The sequence below is a fragment of the Acinonyx jubatus genome, chromosome D2 (genome assembly GCF_027475565.1).
Source record: "Acinonyx jubatus isolate Ajub_Pintada_27869175 chromosome D2, VMU_Ajub_asm_v1.0, whole genome shotgun sequence".
NCBI lineage: Eukaryota > Metazoa > Chordata > Mammalia > Carnivora > Felidae > Acinonyx > Acinonyx jubatus.
Genome location: NC_069393.1, coordinates 65,976,961 through 66,000,246, shown reverse-complemented (window position 1 = coordinate 66,000,246; position 23,286 = coordinate 65,976,961). Strand labels below are relative to the sequence as shown.

General features: G+C 35.1%; 1 protein-coding gene and 1 long non-coding RNA gene across 6 annotated transcripts in view; both read right to left on the bottom strand.

The window, feature by feature from the left end:
* MXI1 (MAX interactor 1, dimerization protein) overlaps window positions 1-23,286 on the bottom strand; it is a 78,674-nt gene that overhangs the window by 2,483 nt on the left and 52,905 nt on the right. For all 5 annotated transcript variants that reach the window (XM_015082958.3, XM_053207854.1, XM_015082957.3 and 2 more), the window contains exons 4-5: window positions 3,665-3,779; window positions 2,890-3,061 (exon numbers count right to left, since the gene is read on the bottom strand). In XM_015082958.3, the coding sequence (XP_014938444.2) occupies window positions 2,890-3,061; window positions 3,665-3,779 (287 nt within the window). The remainder of the gene's footprint in view (window positions 1-2,889; window positions 3,062-3,664; window positions 3,780-23,286) is intronic.
* Window positions 498-2,883, bottom strand: LOC128312721 (uncharacterized). The gene is made up of 2 exons (XR_008292400.1): window positions 1,803-2,883; window positions 498-1,557 (listed from the first exon to the last, which is right to left on the bottom strand). It is a non-coding gene; the product is annotated as an uncharacterized LOC128312721 (long non-coding RNA).

The window sequence follows — 23,286 nt, the reverse complement described above, 5'->3', positions numbered from 1 at the left end:
CAATTTGAAATGCTTCTATGGAATGTGGGAAATTTGATTATTAAAAAGAATAAAGGTTCGCCTGGGTGGCTCAGCTGGTTGAGCGTCTGACTCTTGATTTTGGCTTAGGTTATGATCCTGGGGTTGTGGAATTGAGCCCCGTGTTGGACTCTGCACTGAGTGTGGAGTCTGCTTAAGAGTCTCTCACTCTCTCTGCCCCTCTCCCCCTGCTCGTATTCTTTCTAAAATAAAAAAATTAAAAAAGGACAAAAAGAATGACTTCCTGGATTAGAACATATTCAATACATGAAAACCTATGAGGAATTCATAAGATAATAAAAAACAAAAGGCAAAACAAAAAACCCTGTTACCTCTGGAGGTTGCTAAGACACTGATGATTCATTATTCAGAAAATTGACTAAAAAACCAAAAACACCTAAGTTTAAAAAAAGAATCTATCCCATTTTCCCTATATGGACTTTATTTCAGGGTAACCAAAAAAGTTGATGAAGAAACGGTTTTTTTTTTCAATGTTTTTATTTATTTTGAGAGCGAGAAAGAGGGTAGGGAGGGGCAGAGAGAGAGGGAAACAGAGGATGTGAAGGAGGCTCTGTGCTGACAGCAGAGAGCCCGACATGGGGCTCAAACTCATGAACCTCAAGATCATGACCTGAGCCGAAGTCAGACACTTAACAAACCGAGCCACTCAGGCACCCCCCAAAATTTCTTCTTTATAAAAAATTTAATAAATGCAAGAAGAATGGTAGAATTAGGAAGTACTATTTGTAATATCTAAAGAAATAATAAATTGGGGCAATCACTGATGATTACTAAAACTATTAAATGAAAGGTTGAGCATCTGCATAAATGTATCAGTATCACCTATGAAGTATTCTTGCCTCAAAAAAGAACCTGAATTTAATCAAGTCACTAGATCCACCAACCAGTTTACAGGAAATAAGGACAGAAGAACATGTTAAATGACATCATGAGGATTCCATCAGCCAAATCTAAAATGTGGGAATTCTATAAGAAAAATGACTCAGTTTCTACAACAAAGAAATGGGGAAGGGAAAACTATTATAGATTAAAAGTACCTTAAAAGGCAAAAACAAATGCAATATGGATTTTGGGCTCTAATGAAAGGTAAAATGCTATCTTTGAGAAAATCTATCAGAAATTGGATTATCAGACATTAAATAAGATTATCTGATTTCATTGATTTTGTGGGCTATAATAGCATTATGATTTTTTAAAGTGCCATTTATTAAAGATACATACTGAACTATTTAGGGACAAAATTATTAATGTTATCTGGGATTTGATTTAAAATATTCCAGAAAAAATGGTGAGGATGAGGGGATAGATAACAGATGAAACAAGAATGGCAGAATGTTGATAGTTGTTCAAATTGGATGATGGGTACACGACAATATTCGATTTTACTTTTGTGTATGTTTGAAAATTTCCATAATAAAAAGTCAAAAGGTATTTTACAAACATTTCCTTTTTTGTTTTAGAATCCTCATGAGCTGTTTTCCCAAATGTAAAGCTTAAAATCATGAGGGTGAAGTTCACCTCTGGGATCTTTTTTTTTTTTTTTTTAATTTTTTTTTTAACGTTTATTTATTTTGGAGACACAGAGAGACAGAGCATGAACGGGGGAGGGTCAGAGAGAGGGGGAGACAAAGAATCCGAAACAGGCTCCAGGCTCTGAGCTGTCAGCACAGAGCCCGACGCGGGGCTCGAACTCACGGACCGCGAGATCATGACCTGAGCCAAAGTCAGCCGCTTAACCGACTGAGCCACCCAGGCGCCCCAACCTCTGGGATCTTTTAAGTGCTATAGGCCTGATGTGGTGGGAGTTATAAAGAGATCAGTAAAATTCAAACAAATTTTTGATTAATTCTTGTTCTTTCATTCTGCCAAAGACAAATGTTATGGACAGATGGGAAGAGAGAAATGAAGGGTGTGGTGCTTTAAAATACAGACATAAAAATTTATATCACCAGTAACAAAACATATCAACATCACATATCTTCCTGATAGAATGAATTGAGAAGGGCACATCACTTCTGTGATATTTCTTCCCCCCAAATGTATAACCTCAATTTAATAATGGGAGAACATAAGACACTAGAGAGACCCTGTCTAAAATAACTAACCAATACTCTTCAGAAGCGTCATGGTTGGGGGGCGCCTGAATGGTTCAGTCAGTTAAGTGGCTGAATTTGGCTCAGGTCATGATCTTGTGGTTCATGGTTCAAGCCCTGAGTCAGGCTCTGTGCTGAGAGCTTAGAGCCTGGAGCCTGCTTCAGATTCTGTGCCTCTTTCTCTCTGTTCCTCCCCCACTCATGCTCTCTCAAAAAAATGAATAAACTTTAAAAAAATTTTTTAAAAAAAAGAAGTGTCATGATTACGAAAGACTGAGGAACTATCTAATGCAATGTTGGATCCTGCACAGGATCCTAGATCAGACAAAGGACATTAGTGGGAAAACTGATGAAATTTGAATAAGGTCTACAGATTAATTAAAAGTATTACATGAATATTAATTTTCTGGTTATAATAACTATATTATGGCTACATAAGATGTTAACATTAGGGAAACCTGGGGGAAGAGCATATGAGAACTCTACAATTTTCTATAGAAAACACTTTTATGTCAGTCTAAAATTGTTTCAAAGTGGAAAGTTAATACATTATGTATATAATCAAGGAAAAAAGTTCTATAGTTCATATAGGGGTTGCTAGACAATGTTGTGATTGCACAAAATCTAGAACGTTACAGTATTAGCTGAAGAAAGAAGAAAGCAAATAGAAGAAAATAGAGTGCTTTCCAACTTACCCTGCCTAAATTTAGATACAAGGATGCTTAGTATTTCATTAGGGAAGAAGTACACTGCCTACCTCGCTCTGAATCAGAACGATCTGAAGAAATAGTTGATCCAATGCTGTCCATTCGTATTCGTTCCATCTCCTGAGGACCCTGCAGCTGTTCCAGTCGCCGCTTTAAAAATCTCTGTTCTCGTTCCAAGTTCTCTAGCTGGTGCTGGCTCTTCCTTTCAGCTTCTTCAAGTTTCTAAAATGATATTTTAGTTTGTGCACAGTCCAGTACAAACAATAAAACTGATTTCTACCTAATATCTTAAAACATTTCTTCTTTGGCAGAGAAAATATGAAAATACAAGTATATATGTGTGTGTGTGTGTATAAAAACATACATAAATACATACTTTTAAACATCAAGAATACTTCTTTTTTCACTTTTTGTGTGTGTAATGAATGCTACATTACAAGAACAGTATGGAATTCTCAAAGTCTGTAAAGTTATCTCCATGAAAGAGAAACTTGCTCTGCACTGTAGTTTGATGGAAAAATACTGAGACATGGAGCCAAATAAACTCATCTCCACCAGAGGGCACAACTGCCTTCCTTCTAGGGATCAGCAGAGTAATTGTTTTTTCCTAGTATTTCCAGTTCCTCAAATGGCCATGCTGTCAAAACAGTTTAATCAGTTTATGTTGCTCCCATCAGATTAGTTGGTAAGTTTTCAGAAAGATTTCTCTTGAGGTCAGTGATTAAGGAGGGCACAGGGGGCTAGCTGATGTTTATGAATAGGAATCACTGCTTATAATGAAACAAGGGCCGAGACATGTACAAATATGAAAGCAGAAATTCTCACCTTGATGTGTGCTTTGGCTTTGTTGAGCAAACCAAGTGTTGTGTGCCTGGTACAGTCTGGTCCTAGTGGAATCAGAACTTTTAAGCGTTCTAAACACAGGCGCAGATGAGCTCGTCTAAGAAAGACCAAAAAAAAAAAAAAAAGAAAATCAAATCAGAACAGATTGAATATTCTACTAGAAACATCCTAAAATCTATTTTAAGACAAATAATAATTCACACATTATTTAGTCTATACTCATGTTACACCCCTAATTCTTCAGTTTCTAAGTATCTGCAAGTATAGGCATGACTACTGGTTTTCAGTCTCTGCCATTTCTGTTGTACTCTGTAGACATGGTCACTTCAGATTATTATCCCCAATGGTAATCTGTCAGAGATGATTTAATTTTTAACCCTCCCCAACTGTCTCCAGCTGTATTAATGTGTAAGTAGGAAAGCATACAGGGCAATTAATTGTATTTCATTTCGAATGCCTAGAACCACAGGCTAGAGACCTAGCGGTCTTCAGCTGGAGTACCCCCAGGGGGTAGAAAAGGCTCACAAATTTCCATTTCCTCCCTCCCATCTTTTGCACACACCCACACACATACCTGTCCCCACAGGGACAGGTTGTTTCAGCCACTGAAACAACAACCTACTTCCTAATATCTAAATGTACCAGCTCATTAGTTTTTAATTTTTATTTCTTTCTCCCTCTCCTCTCTCTCTCATTACCCCACCTCCAATTTTCTACACATGGCAAAAAGCTAGGTGACAAAATTCTTTACTAAAAGTCATTGCATTTATTTAATCCACCCATCCTTTGGGCAAGTTAGGAAAATTTTCTCCTGAAAATGCTAGCACAGAGTCTCACAGATTTACCTTCCCCATATCCTTAAGATACTATGATCATGATGACCCATGATGAGGGTTCTAGGTACATAATTGTACCCTAAAACAATCTCTGGTTCTGTGCTTCATAGGCATAATATAATTCAGCAATTAAAAGTATATCTGAAAAGAAAATCCAAGTATGTATTTACAGTTCATCCTTATTCCTTAAAGAGCTATAACTGAATATTTATAGCAACTGTCTCAGTTGCACCAGGAACAAAACACATCATCTTCTCAAGGAGGGCCAAAATGGTTTTACTAGTTCACCCACCAAACTATGCTTCTGTCTTAATACACAAGATATAATGACAAGTGAAATTCTCAAATGCTAGCAATTTGAAAGAGGGGTAGGAGAAGGCAATAAGCAACCAATTATGTCACAGATAAGCAAGATGATTCAGGGGAATGAGATCAGAGGTTTGGTGATGAACTGTCAAGATTCTTACAGTACCCACTATCCCGGCTATAGTTAGAGGTCCATTAGTATTTCCATTCCAAATCTCTTTACTGAGCCCATTAACTCAAATCTAATAGTTGGCTCCAAGATGAAATCTGTCATACCTGATGTAGATAAAGGAATTTTAAAAATATCCCTAAATTAAAAGTATATCAATGGATTCCCCTTAAAGAGATTTAACAATTTTAAAAAAATTTTTTAATGATTATTTATTTTTGAGAAATAGAGTGTGAAGAGGGAGGAGGAGTAGAGAGACAGGGAGAAAAAATCTGAAGGAGGCTACAGGCTCCAAGCTATTAGCATGAAGCCTGATAAAGGGCTCAAACCCACGACCTGCAAGATCATGACCTGGTTGCTTAACGGACTGAGCCACCCAGGTACTCCAACCTCAATTTCAAATTTAACAATTTTAAAGTCACTCTGCTCCCCTGCTGTGCTACCCCAAATCACAGAACCTTTAGCAAAATTCTCATTTTTAACTAGGAAACCTCTTAAGGGAGGATTCACATGATCACAAAGCGCTCTTGCTGAGTAGACTAAAACATCAAAAAACCAAAGCAAGCAAAAAACAAAAACAAAAACCACCAAAAAAATCCATACTAAAAAATCCTTTAACCTCTTCATTAGGATTATTACAGCGTATGCTTAACAACTGTACTCATGATATTACTGGAGGGTAGAGAGAAAGACTGGTGGTTGTCTAGCTAATTAGAGGCTGTCAAGGGGGGCTCTGAATTCAGTCATCTAAAAAAGTTAATAGAGCAACTAGTAAAGTTAACATAAATGACAAGAATAACTTGTCAATTTTGTTTAAATTACTTAACCCCAGAACTACATAGGAAGTATCTTTTACGGAGTTTAAGGAACTTCAGAATGACTCCTTACTTTTACATCAAGGAAAAAATAATGGGTGGGTCAGTTTTCTGTTTCATGAGATTCTACAGTCACATTAAAATCTAGGCAGAAATCAACTAACATAATATTAAAATATCTATGTTTTTTCTTTCTTCTTATTATCGAGGGATTTTTTTTACTACCTTTTGTTTATTCAGCAATATTCCACACACTTGCTTGAATGGCAGAAGTAGAAACAGAAACTTTAAGAGTTTATAATCTAAACTACAGAATGAAACATATTGTTTTGCTCATTTGGTTCATAATGAAATGAGTCATACAGAAATCAAGGGCAACAGAATCTGAATAAAAGGAGAGATTGTAATTGGAGAAAGAAGACTTACAAGAAGCTGAAATTTGACTTTGGACTTGAGAGATACTGAATTCATCTATGAGAAAGCAACACTTCTCAAGGTAATTAAAAGAGTACAGGACTCAAGTTCATATATTGAAATCAAGTTTGAACCTAAAATTAAAAATATCTTAACTTTTTTCTTTCAGGGGAAAACAACTAAGTTGGAATTTTGTAAGGAACTATCAGCCAAGTTCAGCAGTCTGGTCTGCTGCAATAGCACTATCAAATCAGAATTTGCCCAGGCCAAGGGAGTCAATGTGTAAGATGGCTGATGAACAGGGAGGTCAGACTGCCCTCTAAAATACTTTTTATTAGCCACTATCGAACATTTCTTCAGTCAAATAATTATAAATGTGCTCCAAGTTACAGCTTAAGAAAAGATACTCTGAGTTATCATGTCTCACAAAGGCCAGTGATGCCATTTTCCATGTCTTGTAAATACAATCTCCAAAATAGATACGAGTATGAAGGAGTGGTAAATGATGTCCTCTGCTCTCCTGTGGGGAAAGGTCTATCTGTGAGAGCCAAATGTCATTTCCTTCAGTTTTTATACTTGTCAGTCAGGAATTTATAGAGAATAAAGTAACAAAAGGTTAATGGCAGTTGAAGGACAGCAACTGACCAAGTGGGAGCCATACTTTTCAAAGCTGCCATCCAAATACTGCACACAGTTTTCCACATGCTTGTTATATGCCAGTTTTAGGTAAATTCACCCTTCCAAGAGCCATGTGATACCCTGTGACTGTAAACTGGAAAGTTAAATCAGAAAATTCATTCACCTTCATGTATAAATTTTTTTTCTCCAGCAAATTATTGAAACAAACCATACGGCAAAATTCTTCTTCCCTTACAGTGGTGCTGTGCTGTTCTCACCCTTTCCCCCATGGTCTCCCTGCTGGTAACCAGATTGCAAGCTTAACCACCAACGACCTAGAAAGGCATATCTTTTGATGCCATCTGGTCCTTTCTTTTCTTGCCTTCATTCTCATGTGACTGGTGGCTCAGGAGCCTCCTGTAAGGGGTTGCCAAATCATGGGCTGCAAGACACTGGAGGAAGAAAGAGGACAAGAGACAGAAGGAAAAAAAAAAAAAAAAAAAACCCTTGGTTTGATTTGAAAATCCTTATGCACTGAGAAAAAAATTTGCCAGTAACATAAAATGGTATTTTTCAAGTCTCCAAGTTGTGGAAGAGCTGACATAGGATTCATGAAAGGCATATACTGCACCTTTAGTCAAAGCAGGTTAAGAAGGCTGGGGAAAGTTAAGGCTGCTGCTCTGAATATTCTGATGAACACCAGACTAGCAACCAACGGAAAAAGCCTGACATTGTAAAATTTATGGAACTAGCCTTGACAGAAAATGAGAAAAAAATTTAGCCCCCTGGTTAGCATTTACTTAAGTTTTCACAACACATGGATAGTTCAATAAAAACTATGAAAACATAAATCCTTCCTAATTTAGCATGAGGATTAGACACTGCAGCAAGGGTGCCCTGTAAGAAAACTGGAGTCTCCTTGCTGAGGGAGGGGGCAAGAGAATGGAGAGATACCAAAGTACTTTTATTTTCAAATACTCTTTGAGGTCTGTTTTAAAATAGATTTAAAAGTGGGTTTTATCCAGGGAAAGAGGCAATTCCCAGTGACTAACCTTGTTAGAGAGAAGGTCCTATCAAACTAACCCATACCTTCAAAAAGGACAAGCCCCCAACGGGAAAAGGAACAATTAGAGTCTGTTTGGCTTTTATTTTGGTAGATTGGGATCATTTTTCCCTGAAGGAACCAACACTGCTTTTGATTTCAAACCTTGTAAACTCTACTGCCAAACTGAAATATCACAGAACATGAGGAGAAATGATTTTGCTATAAAATGGCCCCTCTTACCTAGTAGCTGTGATATTTTAAAGCAGAGGTATATACACCACAAGAAGCACACAGTGTTGAGGGAAGAGAGAGGAAAGAATTCTCTTTTAGAAAAAAAAAAATTGCAAGTAGTATAGGATGATGTTTTTTCAAGCCGTCTCTAGAAACTCTAATCCTTCTGCCCAAAAACAATATGAAATTTAACACCTGCCAGGTCTCACAAACCATCCATTGGCTGATGCCCTCGGAGGCACGGTCCTTCATTGGAACTTGCTTGTCTTTCATTCCCCCACTACAGGATACCAAGACTGTGCCAAGTAACTAAATCAAAATGGAAAACAAGTCAAGTGATAGGGACAGTTTTTGTACTTTCCTCTCTGCTGAAAGTTACGCAACGGGCTGAGAGTCCTCCCTTGAGCCACATTCTTCAAAACTGCAGTGGCTTGTGGCCAGGTTTCCCAACTCCCTACACAACACTTCTGCACATGACAGCAACTAGCTGCTTATCCTATACATTTTTATTTCAATGTTTCTCTAAAATTTAGTGTTGAAAAGCTTCAAAAATCTCAAGTTACAAAAAAAAATCTGCCTACCTCTTTTTCTTATGAAAAATGACATTAAAAATGGATCCAGATATAAAGTCATGGATCTTATTTACAAAAACAAATATGATCATATTCTGTTCAGCTTATTCTGTTTGTGAAATAAGAAAACTTAGACAAGCTATTCTCATAAAATGGCATGTGCTAATTATATGTTTTCACTTACAACTTACTTATTATCTGCCTCACAAAAAATAAACAGACTATTAAGTGCTCCCAGGTAGTAACTTGGTAAATGGCATTTCCCTAGCATCAGAACTGATGGTGGTGTTGTGAGGCTTAATGACAACAAAATAAAAACTTAGTTGAATAGCTGGGACTCTATTAAAAAAAAAAAAAAGCTGCTTTAATATTCATCGTAATTCAATTGATATCTTATCAAATAACCAGATAGAAATATCAACAAGTGTTATAATGAAACTGTAAATTATATATACTATATAATATTATATTAATATAAATTATTCCACAGTCACACTGTCCATCTTAGTACTGAAGGGCTCATCTCTATACAACTGAATAAAATCAGTTAAGGCTGAGATACATGTTATTCACTCTTGGAAGACTTTTTAAAATCACTTTCTCCAAATAAAATCTAAGTAGTTCTTAGGGTAGAAAGCCAGAATATTTAAAGGCAGAAGGTTAAACATACAGTAATATGTCTTCTGAAGTCCTACTTTTCCTCAAAGATTTGGAAGAAAACACCATTTTATAGGAAAATAAACACAAATGCAAAGTACACTTTTAAGACAAAAGAAGACTTCAAATAAATCTTGCACTATTTTACACTGTATCTCAAGACCTCCAGGAATCTATGTTCAAATTACTAGAGCAAATTGCTACAGATCAGTATCAGAACTTTAGAATTCAGAATATCACTTCGGAATCATAGCTAGGATTATGTTTTTCAAACGTTTAGAGAGTGAGGGAGAATGGAGTTGGGGAGAAGAGACGGGGAGACGGGAGTACTCAATAAATTAATGAGGACAAAATAGTGATACATTCTTTCTCAAACTGCACAGATTCCATATGGGTTGAGTTTTATTTAGTCTTTACATCTCAGATATGAAGAGGACGAACTGCCATTCAGTCAATAACAATGATTATCAGTAAACAATCAGTGGCACCTTATTATGACGCTGAAACAAGATGCTGTGATGCCAGTAGTAATTTTTATCTGTTTGAAGATGCTATAATTTGGACTTCTGCCTACCACTTTTCTAGCCACACTTTCTATTGCCCATATCCTTACAAACCTCTTCCACAAACCAAATGTGCTTTTATACTTACCCATTTCTCTACCTGGAATGTCCTTCTCTTTACTATCTACCTAGTTCGTATCTAACTCATTTATCAGACCACAGCCAAACTACTATTTCTTCTATGACACCTTCCTTGCTACATCCTTCCTCACAAAATTAATAGTTGGTTTTCATACTAATCATACTATATTTTTGTTACTTTCTAGATAAGACTGAGTCCATATTTTTAGTCATTTCAGTTTTTCCAATAACAAACAGAATAACTGGCACACAGTGGGAAGGAGGAATGTAACATAATTTCTAGTGGATATTTCTGGGACTCTCTAACTCACAAAGTTGAGGTAACAATACTGGGGCCTCCAAACAGTATATTCAGATGCCAGGTCGACATTCGTGAGAGATCTGCTTATGGATGCCAGAACTATACACTAGAAATTCGTGTGCCACTGAAGTTACCACCAAAGATGACTACTTGTAGAGTTCCTGACAATCTCCAATCTAACTCTAGGGTCAGCATCTCTTTTAATAGTGAAACAGGATTAAGAATTACAGCCATTAGACTGATTTATCGATGCATTTACAGGGATGGGGGACTAAGACAATGTAAAATGAACTTCACAGATTTTTTTTTCTTTGTAGGTTTCCTGCACAGCGTGGAGCCCAATATGGGGCTTGAACTCACAACCCTGAGATCAAGACCTAAGCTGATATCAAGAGTGGGACACTCAACCGACTGAGCTACCCAGGAGCCCCCACAGATCATTGTTTTTTAATCCAGTTTTTTGGTCACCAATTTCAACTTTCTAACCTTATTAATAAGCCTCCTAGCAAACAGAAAATTCAATTTAAGTTTGGCCTTTGTTCCAGCTGTTGTTCAAGAAATAGTAACAACAACAAGTATAATGGCAGGAAGGCAATTACTAAGAAAAAAAACAGAAAAGACATAAAGCTAAGAAAACCGAGGTAAGAGAGGGAAAAGTCTAAAAAGAAATACTCTACAATGCAAGAGAGAAAAAAAATTAAATGAACAGTTTTATCCCATCTGATAACATGAGAAACTAGCAACTGCAGTTTTACAAAATCACAGGACTGCTGATCAGTTAAATCCTATAGTACAGAACACATAAACAATTTTTAAAACTGTCCTGCATTCATCTATAAGGAAAACTTGATTTTTGACAGCCTCATTTGAAAAAAAAATAATTAAAATCTGGTTGTAGAGGCATATGTTCTTCACTGAAAACCCCCACAAGGAACCAAATCTCCAAAGTGATTTAACAAAAATTGTTCATTTGACATCCATTCTGCACTAAATTTAGCTTCCATGTATACATCTCATCCCTCCCGCCCCCTTATCTGCTTATGAGTATTTGGTTAAAAAAAAAAACAAAAAAATTGATCATTCATTCACCATATTTCTTCTTTGGTCACACAAGAACTTTCTGTATTCCAAGTTTCAAAGTCTGGGAAATAGGGCTACATCACTGGAGAAAACAGTGGCAATTTGTTCTAAATACAAAATAGCTTATTTTCCTTTGGCAACTCTCCAGGGGTTTGGGTGGAGGGAAAGGATTCTCCTCTCTGGAGAGATCAGGCTCTGAACCTGGCCTACTGTCAAAACTTAGCTGTGGGTGGGAGAGAAATTTTTAACAATTATTTATCTTTCACATCAATTTGGAAACTGATTAAAGATTTTTGCATTATTAACAGTTTTTCTATTCTTCAGCTTTTTGTTGGTGTTCATCCCTATTCTGGCAGCCCCCATTGGCTGATTTAATGGTACCAAGGGGCTGAGAAGTGTTGCTGTCCAAAGAAAAAGCATTCTCTCACAGGGACTGGGAAGGCAATCTGCAATCACAACAGTAGCTACTTGTTAATTTTCTATTTGAAACACAGTGATGTCAATAGTATTGTACCCTGCCAGCCACCATGGGGTAAAGTACATTTTGAAACCAAAACAAACTTCCTACGTGCTGGCAAGTCAGATTTGAGACACGGTGATAACGTTCTGTAAGATACTGCCCTAGTTTTACACACAAAATGCACACAGCAAGCATTAGTCTACTCTTCTAGAAGAGTGTAATTCTAACATTCACAGCCCCACTCCTACCCACAAGCCCAGTGCAACTATTTTATTATACCAAATTATAGTCCAGGGTTGTAGAGGGAAATGAAGAAATACTGTTACTTATCTTTAATAAAATGATGATTCTACACAGCACAAACAACATGCTTGAAGAATGCTTTGGAATACAAATGTTCATTTAGAATTATAAAATGAAAATAGCACAATGCTTTTATAACAAGATGTGATTAGTATAATAGTTCATTTTAAGGAAGTGTACTCACTTAGAAGAAAGACACATTTTATTTAAATGGAAAAGAAATACTCTGGCCTAAGAAGGAACACATCCCTGGAAGATGAATATCCATAATTTGTACTGAACATAAGTAACCTGAAATACGAAGCTAAATGATTAAAAATAGCGACCATGCTTACTACTGGCAGAGGGCAAATGGGTCTGGCATTGCGGAATATCTGCCAATTCAGTCAAGTTAGCCAGGGATTATTTTTAAAGTCCCATTTTAGAAAAATTTCCCTGAAATTGAAATGTGGGGCTGTTTTTTGTTTTGTTTTGTTTCGGAGAGTGAAATTTAGGGCAGGAAAAGGGTAATAACAAAGAGCAACTGTTGACTAATGTATGATTAAAAAAATAATAATAATCCTGAGGTATTTATTGGGCATTGAAAATCCCTAAAAAAATAAGATACACAGAATGTTAAATATGCCACAGTCCTGACAATGACAGAGAATTAATGTTTTGGTTTATCTTTATTTCAAAGTTACATAACCCTTCCCATCTTTCTCTTTTATTATACTGTATCATATTTTTTTCTGATCACAAAGGGCCCAACTGAAGTGTAGTTTTTGAAAGTTTCTTTTGGAGGCAGCTTCACAAAACACCTGGCTGCAATTCTGGGCATGCTCTCTTCTGATAAACAGAAATATTTTCAGTGTTATATTAGGGCACTGAGCATTTTTAGCAGGTAAAATATGAACATGTCATAAGAACTACTTTACTTCTTAAAACCCTTCTGAAAAGGAAAAAGTATTCAGCAGAGTAAAAACAATTACAATGTCTCCTAAAAGACAAATTTTATCAGTAAAAAACTGTGACTTTTTTCTATTTGTATCTGTCTAAATCTTAGTTTGACTCTCCTCTGGATAAGCCCAGGAAAAAAATTCAATGAGAGAAAAATCAGAAATCTAATACTTATTTTGTATGATTCCAGCCTTAACTCAATACCAACATAGCCTTCTGTCCAAGAATGCTGCACAAGTGCCATTACACTTTGATTATAGAACAAATCTAGACTGTTCTATGAATATGAAAAGAAGAAGAAGCCGGTCTGAGGGAACATGTTCAATTTTGTTACCACTGCCAATCAAAATCCTGGCTGTTCTGCAGGGCAGTTTGTATGGCTTGCCTAAGTATATTCCAATGAGAATATAAAAATTGTTGCTCCAACCAAAGAAGGTGACAGAATTTGGAGAATAAGTTTGCCCAACTTGGCTGTATTTCCTTTCAGATACTAGAGATATAACAGGATGAAAGTCCTGAAATATCTTTGGGATCACCAACATCTCTAATCTCAGGGGACAAAAGATATGTGAAGGATCCTTTGAAATGATGAAAAATAACACCCAAAATGTATTCAGTAATTTCTTCTAAACATACCAATATTTCCTGAACATTGCAAGCCAGAAAATGCATGTTTCCACCTTCATCTGACCCAATACATACAGCAGTAAATTCCAACTGCTTTCAAGGGAGTTCTAGGAGCCCAGTATCACCAAATTGCTCTTTAGGAAAAGCCTCCTGCATTACAAAAATAGCAGTCTTGCAAAGTCATTCAGCTCTATCTAAATTGTGTTATGTTTACAAATGTTTTAACTACAAAGACGGAACTTCCGATTGAAAAAGAACCTTATTTAGAAAAGGCTGGATTTTTTTTTTTTTTTTACAGCTATGCCAAATACAAGCTGTTCTGTAAAGGAATAATTGTGAATCAGACTGGAATAAAGTGAATCAAGATAGAAAAACCATACAGACATTACAACCCTAGAGAAAAATGCCGTAATTGGTCACACCAATGATCCAAATACCAAAGAGTACATATTTGTCAGTGACACCAACAGATGGCTCAGGAAAACTATGATGGTTGTCTTCCATGACCATATATATATATATATATATATATATATATATATATATATATATAAACAGTAGCAATGTTTTATTAAAGAACTGATCTAAAGTGGTTTGATTTTATTTCCATTTTTTATAGTGTATTAAATCCCTGTAAGAATTTCACTGTGTAAAGCAGGACTATCCATTTTCTTTTTTAAATTCAAAAATCCCTCTTTTAAGCTTCAAGGGACTATACTTCCTAATTCTAGTCATTATGATTTTGGTGAAAAAAATCTTGGTGTATCCTTTCTTCATTTCCAGATTTCTCCCTTCTTTCCAAATTAGAAAACCCAAATTTTCTCGTTTAATTTTACAGTAGTTTAAAGCGTTAATATTGTTCTAACTACTTTTGGGTAAAAATATTAGAAAATAAAGCATATTATGAAAAATAGATTTTTTTGTAATGGCATAAAATGCCATATAAACCTCCAGTATCAGTTTTTATGCAAACTTAAGAGATAGGCTGTATGTTGAAATTTTTAGAAATCAGTAATCTAAAGTTGATGTACTAGAAAAAAGTTTACAGAAGCACAATATTTCCCACAGAAACATCTTGTTTGGGGTTATCTATTAAAGGATAAATTGTGAAGCACTCAGAAGAAACGTAAGTCACAAAGGGAAAAACATAATCACAGAAGTTTCTAAGACTTCATCATACAGGGCTTACTAAAATAAAAGGAACATCTTCAATAGTACTCCAAACCAAAATGACATAGAAGAGATTCTGGAGAGCTAAGGAAATGGGCTTTCAGTTTTCCTTATTTACCCAGAGCTATAGCAGATTTAACTGTCCCATGTCCCAGTTAAAGCTTTTTCCACAAGACACTTGGGTATTCACCAACACTGCAACTACAAAAGAGAGAAAACCATAGCAGACACCCCTCAGTAAGAAAAACAGCCACTAAAAATGACTTCTGTATTTTAGCTGTGACATGATATGTCACAGCATATCAGGAAAGCAACTATAGATTAAGAAGACTTTACCACAGTCTTTAAATGTAGTCCCAGGTCTATATGAATCTTATACATGCTGAATAGCTGAAAGTTCACTTTCACTCCAGAATAAGTGAAAAACTATATTTTAATGATTAAAAGAGCAAAAAAGCTTCAGATGCAGCATTTTTCCTGAAAGCCCTTTCAAACATATTGAAAATATGATAAAACCAATTTTGGCAAATGCCTAGACAGAAGCACACAAGTCACAAGAATAAGCACTTGTAACTATGTTGTTTATGTTAGTTTTAGCCTATGATAACCTGCTGCTATGAGGTTAACTCAACTCCCATCTGGAATATACACAAGTCAGCACTTAATTATTATATTGCTTATGGGGGCTTTATAATATATATTTTGTCTTCTATCTAGTTAGACTATAAATCCTCAAAAGCAGAATCCAGGACTTCTCCTTTTATCCTATCCCCAGTACCTAGCACACAGTCAATACCTAGTAAGTAAGTGCTTATCAGTTGTTTGTAATTCTCTTTAGGGGTCCTTTGTCAGTGCCAGAAATGAAGCCACTTCAAATGAACTCTCATTTCCACCAAAGATTTTAAATTAGAAAACATGATGTTGGGGTTAATGGTGTATAAGACTCTTAAAGAGACATTAGCATAGACATCTAACCATCAGGCGGAAGTCATCTTAGACTGATACTCAAGTCATCTTAGATCGGTGTTCAAAACAAATGCTAAATTTTAAGGATCAAGGAAATTTGAAACAATTCCTAAAACAAAACTTCCAACATATTTCCTAGTTATCTCACGTAAAACTACAAAGGGTGGGAAGGGGGTAGAGAGAAAGAGGTCAAATTGTACTTTGGTGGAAAAAGTAAAACTAAAGCTAAAAGATGAATGATTCTTAACAATTGTTTATTTCTAACCTCCGTCTGTTGGACCTGTACTAGCATACAACCCCTCTGTACTACAGTACTCAAAGCTCGATCAAATAGGTTGAGAAACCTCTAATTAACCTTCATTTACCAAGAGAGGTAGAGCCACTTTGCAAATTAAAGCTGCCAAGTTCAAACACCTGTTTGAGCTTCAGCTTTGCTATGCCTAAACTATGAAATCACAGAGAGAATACAGTTCTTTATATCATTTCTAAAAATGTTTCTCCATAAAGAACTACCATTTGAAAAAAAACTGTTTTTAAATTAAAGCACTAACCAGAAAATGCCCTCAAGCTAATGTTTAAAAATCTGTTTTTTCAAAACAGATGTTTAAATATAGAGAACAAACTAGTGGCTGCTAGAGGGGGGTGGGGAGAGAATGAGCGAGACAGGTGAAGGGTTAAGAGTATATATGTCATGAAAAACACTAATATATATAATTGCCGAATCATTATATTGTACACCTGAAACTAATATAACACTATATATTATACTTGAATTAAAAAACAAAAATCATTTTTTCCATTCCATTCAAATATTACTAAACTAAGCACTGTTGACTACAATTTTAAAATAAAAGGAATTTTCTTATAGCAAATTCTACAGCCAATTAAAAATTTAGAAAATGACAAAGGCCTATTAATTTTATGAGTAAATTAATCTACAATCTTTATTTCTATGAAAGTTAAAAAAAAATCTATGAACAAGAACAGTGAAAAACTAACCTCTAAAATCTTTTCTTCCAAGCATAGCAGATCAAAATGTGCTAAACATAATTTTTAAAATTTCTAATAAAATGCTCAACAAAGCAAGAACAAGTTTCAATATACCATATTTGAAATTCACTAGTTACAGATTTAGTAACTATTTAGTAAAGTCTTATCTCTATTTTAATTACTTCATAGTTTTCAAATGAGCCAAACTCATAACTGCACTTTAAAATAAAACTACAGGCACACGTGTGCACACACACACATACACTTTTGAATTCTGGTATAGCAAGTATGACTAGATGAAAACCTATGAGCACCAATTGGCCCTTTCAATAACAATCTCTTTGGCTAGAAGCATTTATGGAAATACTCAGCGTTCTGTGATTTTGTCCTAAGGTTATTAATTCTAAACTAACAGAAACATTAGCCTTTCAAAAAAAAAAAAAAAAAAAAAAAACAAGTCTTCCTAAGAATCTTCCCAAGCACAATGTTCTAGCTGATAATGGGAACTTTAATGAAAGAATCTGTTTAAAAAATTCTGCAGGCTTTTAATGATGTCAAATTAAACAGCTAACAGAATAAACCAAGTTACCAAAAAATCAAAAACAAAACAACTGCAGATAAAAATCATAGAAGAAGACTATATCTCAAAAAGCAAGCTGAAATTTAGTAAGATGCTAATATCAAGTTATAGAGCTATTTAGACAGAACAGGGTGACAATACATCAAGGGCAATATGCTTATATAAACTCCAAAACATTTTGAGGAAATGTTTTCACAACAACAAAAAGATCTATCACATCTTCTATGCTATTTATAGTAAAACTTTAAGCCATAATTGAGTTTCTTGGTCTGCTGTACCAATTCAAATTCAGAGAAAAATGTACTTTCATCTGTAAAACCATCACACTCAAGAGGCATTTTCCCATGGTACAACAACTTTAGCAGAGGTCCCATTATGAAGCACAATCACCACATATTTCCTAAGTGGGTCATATTACCTAGAATATCCTATGGGGACAAACTGTTCTCTCTGAAGCACGAGTGGAGAACAAAGTATTTTCCTTGGAAAGGGAAGATATTTGCAGGGTAGTAAATATCTCACTATGTGCCTTCCTAAAATACTTTCTATCTTGAAGTTGCTGGCTTCACAAAATAGCAAAAAACAAAAACAAAAAAATCCCCACAGCTGTTTATTTGGTTTGGCATTTAACTTTCCCCTCTTAATCTAACATGAGGTGCACAGCTTGCCACAAAAATCAAACAAAAATATTAATTATTAATTCACTGAGCACCTGTTATCCAAAAAATGTGTGTCAGATACAAAAACGAGCAAGTTAAAGTTTTTTCCCTCACGTGATATATATGATCCAGAAGGGAAGGACGTTGTATTATAAGGTAGTGTAGGTGAAATTCATGTAAGTGATACAAGCAATGTACAGATAGGAATTTAGAGAAGATATCCCTTTGTACAATCAGGAAACACTTCATGAAAAACATTTATTTTAGCTGTACCTAGAAGGCAGTGTGGAAAAAGTTCTGGTTTTGGGTATCAGAAAATCTAGATTCTTATCTTGACTTTGTCATTAATCAACTTGGTGGAGAATATAACTTAGATGGGCTTAGGTTTCCTTATCCATAAAATAAGGATACCAGACTAGATGATTTTCTAAGGCCCCTTCCAGCTTTATTATCTATGGAAATGTATTAATAGGATATGTATTACCTTTTTAATATACACAATATATATAATATTCACAATATACACTTTTATTACAAAAACTCTAACAATAAAATCAACATAATAGTTTCTATTTGACTCCCACTCCCTTTCCTGGAGGTAACAAGTGTATCAATCTGACATTTATCTTTCCAGAAATTTTCTAATGTATTTACACAGATGACTGTGGTACTTTTTAACATAATGAGGTCATATTGAAAATACTATTTTTCTATTTGCTTTTCTACTTAATGTGCCTGGAAATCTCTCCATAAACACACATGGAAGTCTGTATCATTCTTTTTACCTGCTGCAAGTTATGACTATATTACACCATTCCCCTATCAGTGGAAATTCAGGTTACTTCTTCATTTTGGTTATTGTAAAAACTTTTGTTATTCTTGTTCATGCCATCCTGTGCATTAGATGTTCAAAAGAGAAGCTGGGGTGGGGAGAGTCAAAGAATGTGAGCCAAAAGTATAAAAGCAGAAAATAGAGAAGATGAAGTTTGAACCTGGTGTCCACAGTTTCAGCAAATGAGGAAGTGGAAGTCTTAATAATATACTAGAAATGCCTTTAAGAGTTAGGAGATAATGGGTCCTAGCCCTTGGTCCAAAAACTGCATCTGAGAGTAAAAAGTGGGATTGGGTACTTGAAATCTCAGAATTTTCTGGACTAGAAGAGATCTTGAGGATCATTCAATTCTATACTTAATTTTAGAGAAAGCGAAGCCGTATCCGTAAACTAGAATGTGATTTTGCCTCACACTCTCTGGGGGGGATTAAAAAAAAAGTTGAACAGTCACTGTGCTGAATGCTAAATGCTATAGGGAGACAATAAGTGGGAATGACTGACTCCTAAGGAGGTTTCAGTTAAAGACAGTGTAAATTCTAGTGGACTTAAGCACAACTCTGGTTTCCAAGAACCCTTAAGAACTCTAAATGGGGTGGGGGTAAGGGACAGTGGAGATGTCCCAAAATTAGGGCTTGGCAGACTATCAAAGTAATGAGGACATTATTGAAAAGCTACTTTGATTCTTCAAATGGTAAGGAAGAAAGACTCTAATACATTGACCTACAGCTACTTTCTCTTCAGATTGTTTATAGATAAAATGTTTTAAGCAAGCTAAACCATCCTTCCTTAAAGTTCTGTGTAACAGCAACGTGCTTTTCCCTCCTGGTATGACATACCTCATCTAGTGATCACAGGGGCCTATTAAAATGACTGATTTGATACAGCAATACAGTTACAATCACAAAACAGAATTTCTGGAGCCTGAGAAAATATAAACTAGTTAGAGAATTAAAAAAAAAAAAAGTGACTAGGATTTAGCACAGTAATGTTTACAGATTAACTTGTTACATTTCCTTAGAAGTCAGTGGTAAGTATTTTTCCAAAAGGTACAAGGTCCTAAATACTCAGTAGTATTTAAATTTCAGAATTCATATCTACCTGTGTGTGTGTGTGCGCGCGCATGTATACAGCTTTGAGGAATGTGTTTATATTATTTATATACACACAGACACATATGCTTCCCAAGGTAAATTCTAGTTTTATAGAATTATAAAATATTATCATTTTAAAATAAGTACTTTTTTATCATTATAAAATAACTACTTACAAAATAGGCTTTTATTATTGTAACTATGGCACCATGTATTACAATAATCTTTAGATATTTTACAAAGTCCCAAAGTTTAAAGGATGAGAGATTCTAAACTCATTTTTCCAGCTGTTTTTTTCATTTTGTGTGTGTGTTGGGAGGAGGGGTTGCATGCATTTGCATTTATGTATGTATTTGTAAATACGTATGTTGCACATGTATTTATATTAGGAAAATGCTTTGCAGACAACAGAATAATAAAGTTTCTAAAAAGAATAAAGTTTCTAATATGCCTATGATTACTGAACTTAAAATTCACAGAACTCTAAAACTTCATGTAGGAAGGGAATTCAGAAATCATCTAGGTCTCTTCCTTTTACTGCCAAGGAAAAGCAAGACTCAAAGAAACCAGATAATTTATATAACATCCACAGCCTACCAGTAGTAGAGATGAAAAGAAAATATCTTCTGACTTCTGGTACAATTCTCACATTAACAGATTACGAATCCACAAAGAAGCTGTGTTGGATTCCAGGTATCCTTTTCAACAACTTAGCCCTCAAGCCATGTTTAGTATTAAAGTCTACCTTTCTCCATCAGCTTTCCCCAAAGTAACAAAACAAGGAAATCATATACTTATGAGCTTATTAAGTTTCAACTTTTCTTGAGTTTGAAAATATGAGTATAAGCAACATGTCATGTGTTTATCCCAGGGCTGTTAATTATTTTCTAAGCAAATTTGTCTTCAAGAACTGGTTAGCAAGTAACTATATTAGAAAATTCTATTCTCATTACTGAGTTCTCCTTTAGATCTGTGGTTTTTCCACTAGTAACACCCACGGGACTTTCAATTGGCATTATTCACTAGAATACATAGAAAAATAGAAGTACAAAAGAACTTCTCTTCTCTGCAAAAGCTAAAATATATCAAACATATCTGAATTTCTTCATTTTTAAAGGTTAAAAAATGCAAGATACCAAAGAAATCTCTTCATGTAATAAAAAGATTTCTTACTGATGTACCTCTTGGCATGCATGCTTTAATTGCCAAAATTTCTACCAAAATAGAAATTTCTTTAAATGAAGAAGGTGCTTAAGAAAAAGTACTTGAATTGCAGTTATTATTATTAAACCAATATTTATCAGAGAATTTACACTATACTAAGTACTATATGTGGCAAAGGAATTTAGCAAAATAGCATATTGCCCTTAAAGTCTAGAATTCTGGGTGCCAGCTTGGCTCAGTTGGTTCAGTGTCTGGCTCTTGATTTATGCTTAGGTCTTGATCTCACAGTGTGGTTCATGAGTTCGAGTCCTGCCTCAGATTCTGTGCTAGGAGCATGGATCCTGCTTGGGATTCTCTCTCTCTCTCCCTCTCTCTCTGCCCTGCCCCTGCATGTGCTCTCTCTCTCGCGCGCACGTGCGCGCGCGCTTTCTCTCTCTCTCTCTCTCAAAATAAATAAACATTTTTAAAAAAGTCTAGAATCCTGCTGCTATATAATTACTATGAGCATCAGTATAAAAAGTATGGCTAGTTTTATGGATCAAACATATTCCTCAAAGATGCATATAAAGTAAAAAGTGATACAGTATCATCTGTATCATCTAAAATGTATCAGAAAAGTCTAGTAATTAAACTATTCCCTTTTAAAAATTACAAATTCACAGTTTGAGAGGAAGTGTTTTCTTAACCAAGTTATAGCTGCACAGAGATACACACTCTGCAATCACTTGGATAAAAAGATACTACACCTTCACCATGTTAAGATATTCACCATGTCATTTATTTAAAGTCTAACAATTATTTTTTTCTAGACAAAATTTTAGAGTTTCAAGTTTTAACATTTCTGGGCTATTTTTAAGACCTACTGATCTCCTCTCCTCCCATCTTATTGGTTGTAGAAGTGATTTCAACTTTAGGAACTGTACAGCTATAGTTCTGAGAACACTTGATTTCTAGCATGTAATTCTTGTCTAAGTCTGCCTCTGTCACCTTGCAGCCTGGGTCTGGGAGTAGAAAGCTTAACCTTAATGAGCTATTTCTGACAAAGGTCAATTCAGAAACTGTGAATCTATCTAAATAGCAATGCAATGATTTCACTGCATAGACTGCATTTTAGATGTGTAATTTTATCTTGGCTATGCTTCCTTTATTAACCATAAATTTTATCTTCAAAACCCACCAATTACTTCATCTCTATCTCATATAACATTTAATTCTAACAGGTGCCCATCTCTGCACTCTGACAGTTATTTTTAGTTTGTCTGCAGTTTTCAGCATTCCTATCCCTTTATAAAAATACAGTTAAAATATTCATTTTCTTGCATACAAGAATAAATGTATCAGATATATGTCTCCATGACAAACAACATGGTACTCTACATACTGTTTGATAATGTTAGCATCTACATTTATCTGGGTCTATAGCTTTATAAATAGAAAAACTCTGTTAAATAAGTATCCTCTACTTTCCAATGCATAAATACTTTTTTGTTGTCTATAGTTACTCTCAGTAACTCAGTACTGTAACTGGACTCCTATTATCTAAAGAAGGACAAAGAATAAAATTATCTTATTCAGGACTTTTACATGAATTAAAAATAAAGGTGTCAGTTCTCCATCTTCAGACTAAAAAAGGGAAGTAGCTTCCTTTTATTTGCCGAACCAGAAAGTTAGATTGCTGGTTCTTTCCTGGTCTCTGGACAATGGTATTTCTCCTTCCCTCCACAACTACACTTTTAAACTTTGTTGTTCAAGGCCTAACAAATACAATCAGGCTGTATTTTATTACACCTTAAGAGAAACTTGCACAATTAGTACAACCTTTCAATGTATTATGCATTATGGTCTTAATTCTGTTAGATTTCACTGTTAATTAGAGGTTATTAAAGACCCTTAAATATACCCTTCTTATATGCGACGGAGCTCAAACTTTACTCATTATTAAGTACTCAAGCCATATTAGGTAGTAGCACTATATATTATATTGGAAACTTATCTGTGTTTAATTACAGGTCTTAAGTAACTATAAAGTGTTGAGTCATTTGAGTAGTGTCATCAGATGATGATGACATCACTACTTTTTAAGTGCCAAACTATGAGTCAGTCAACTTTAGGACCTTTCTACCAATCAATAGTGA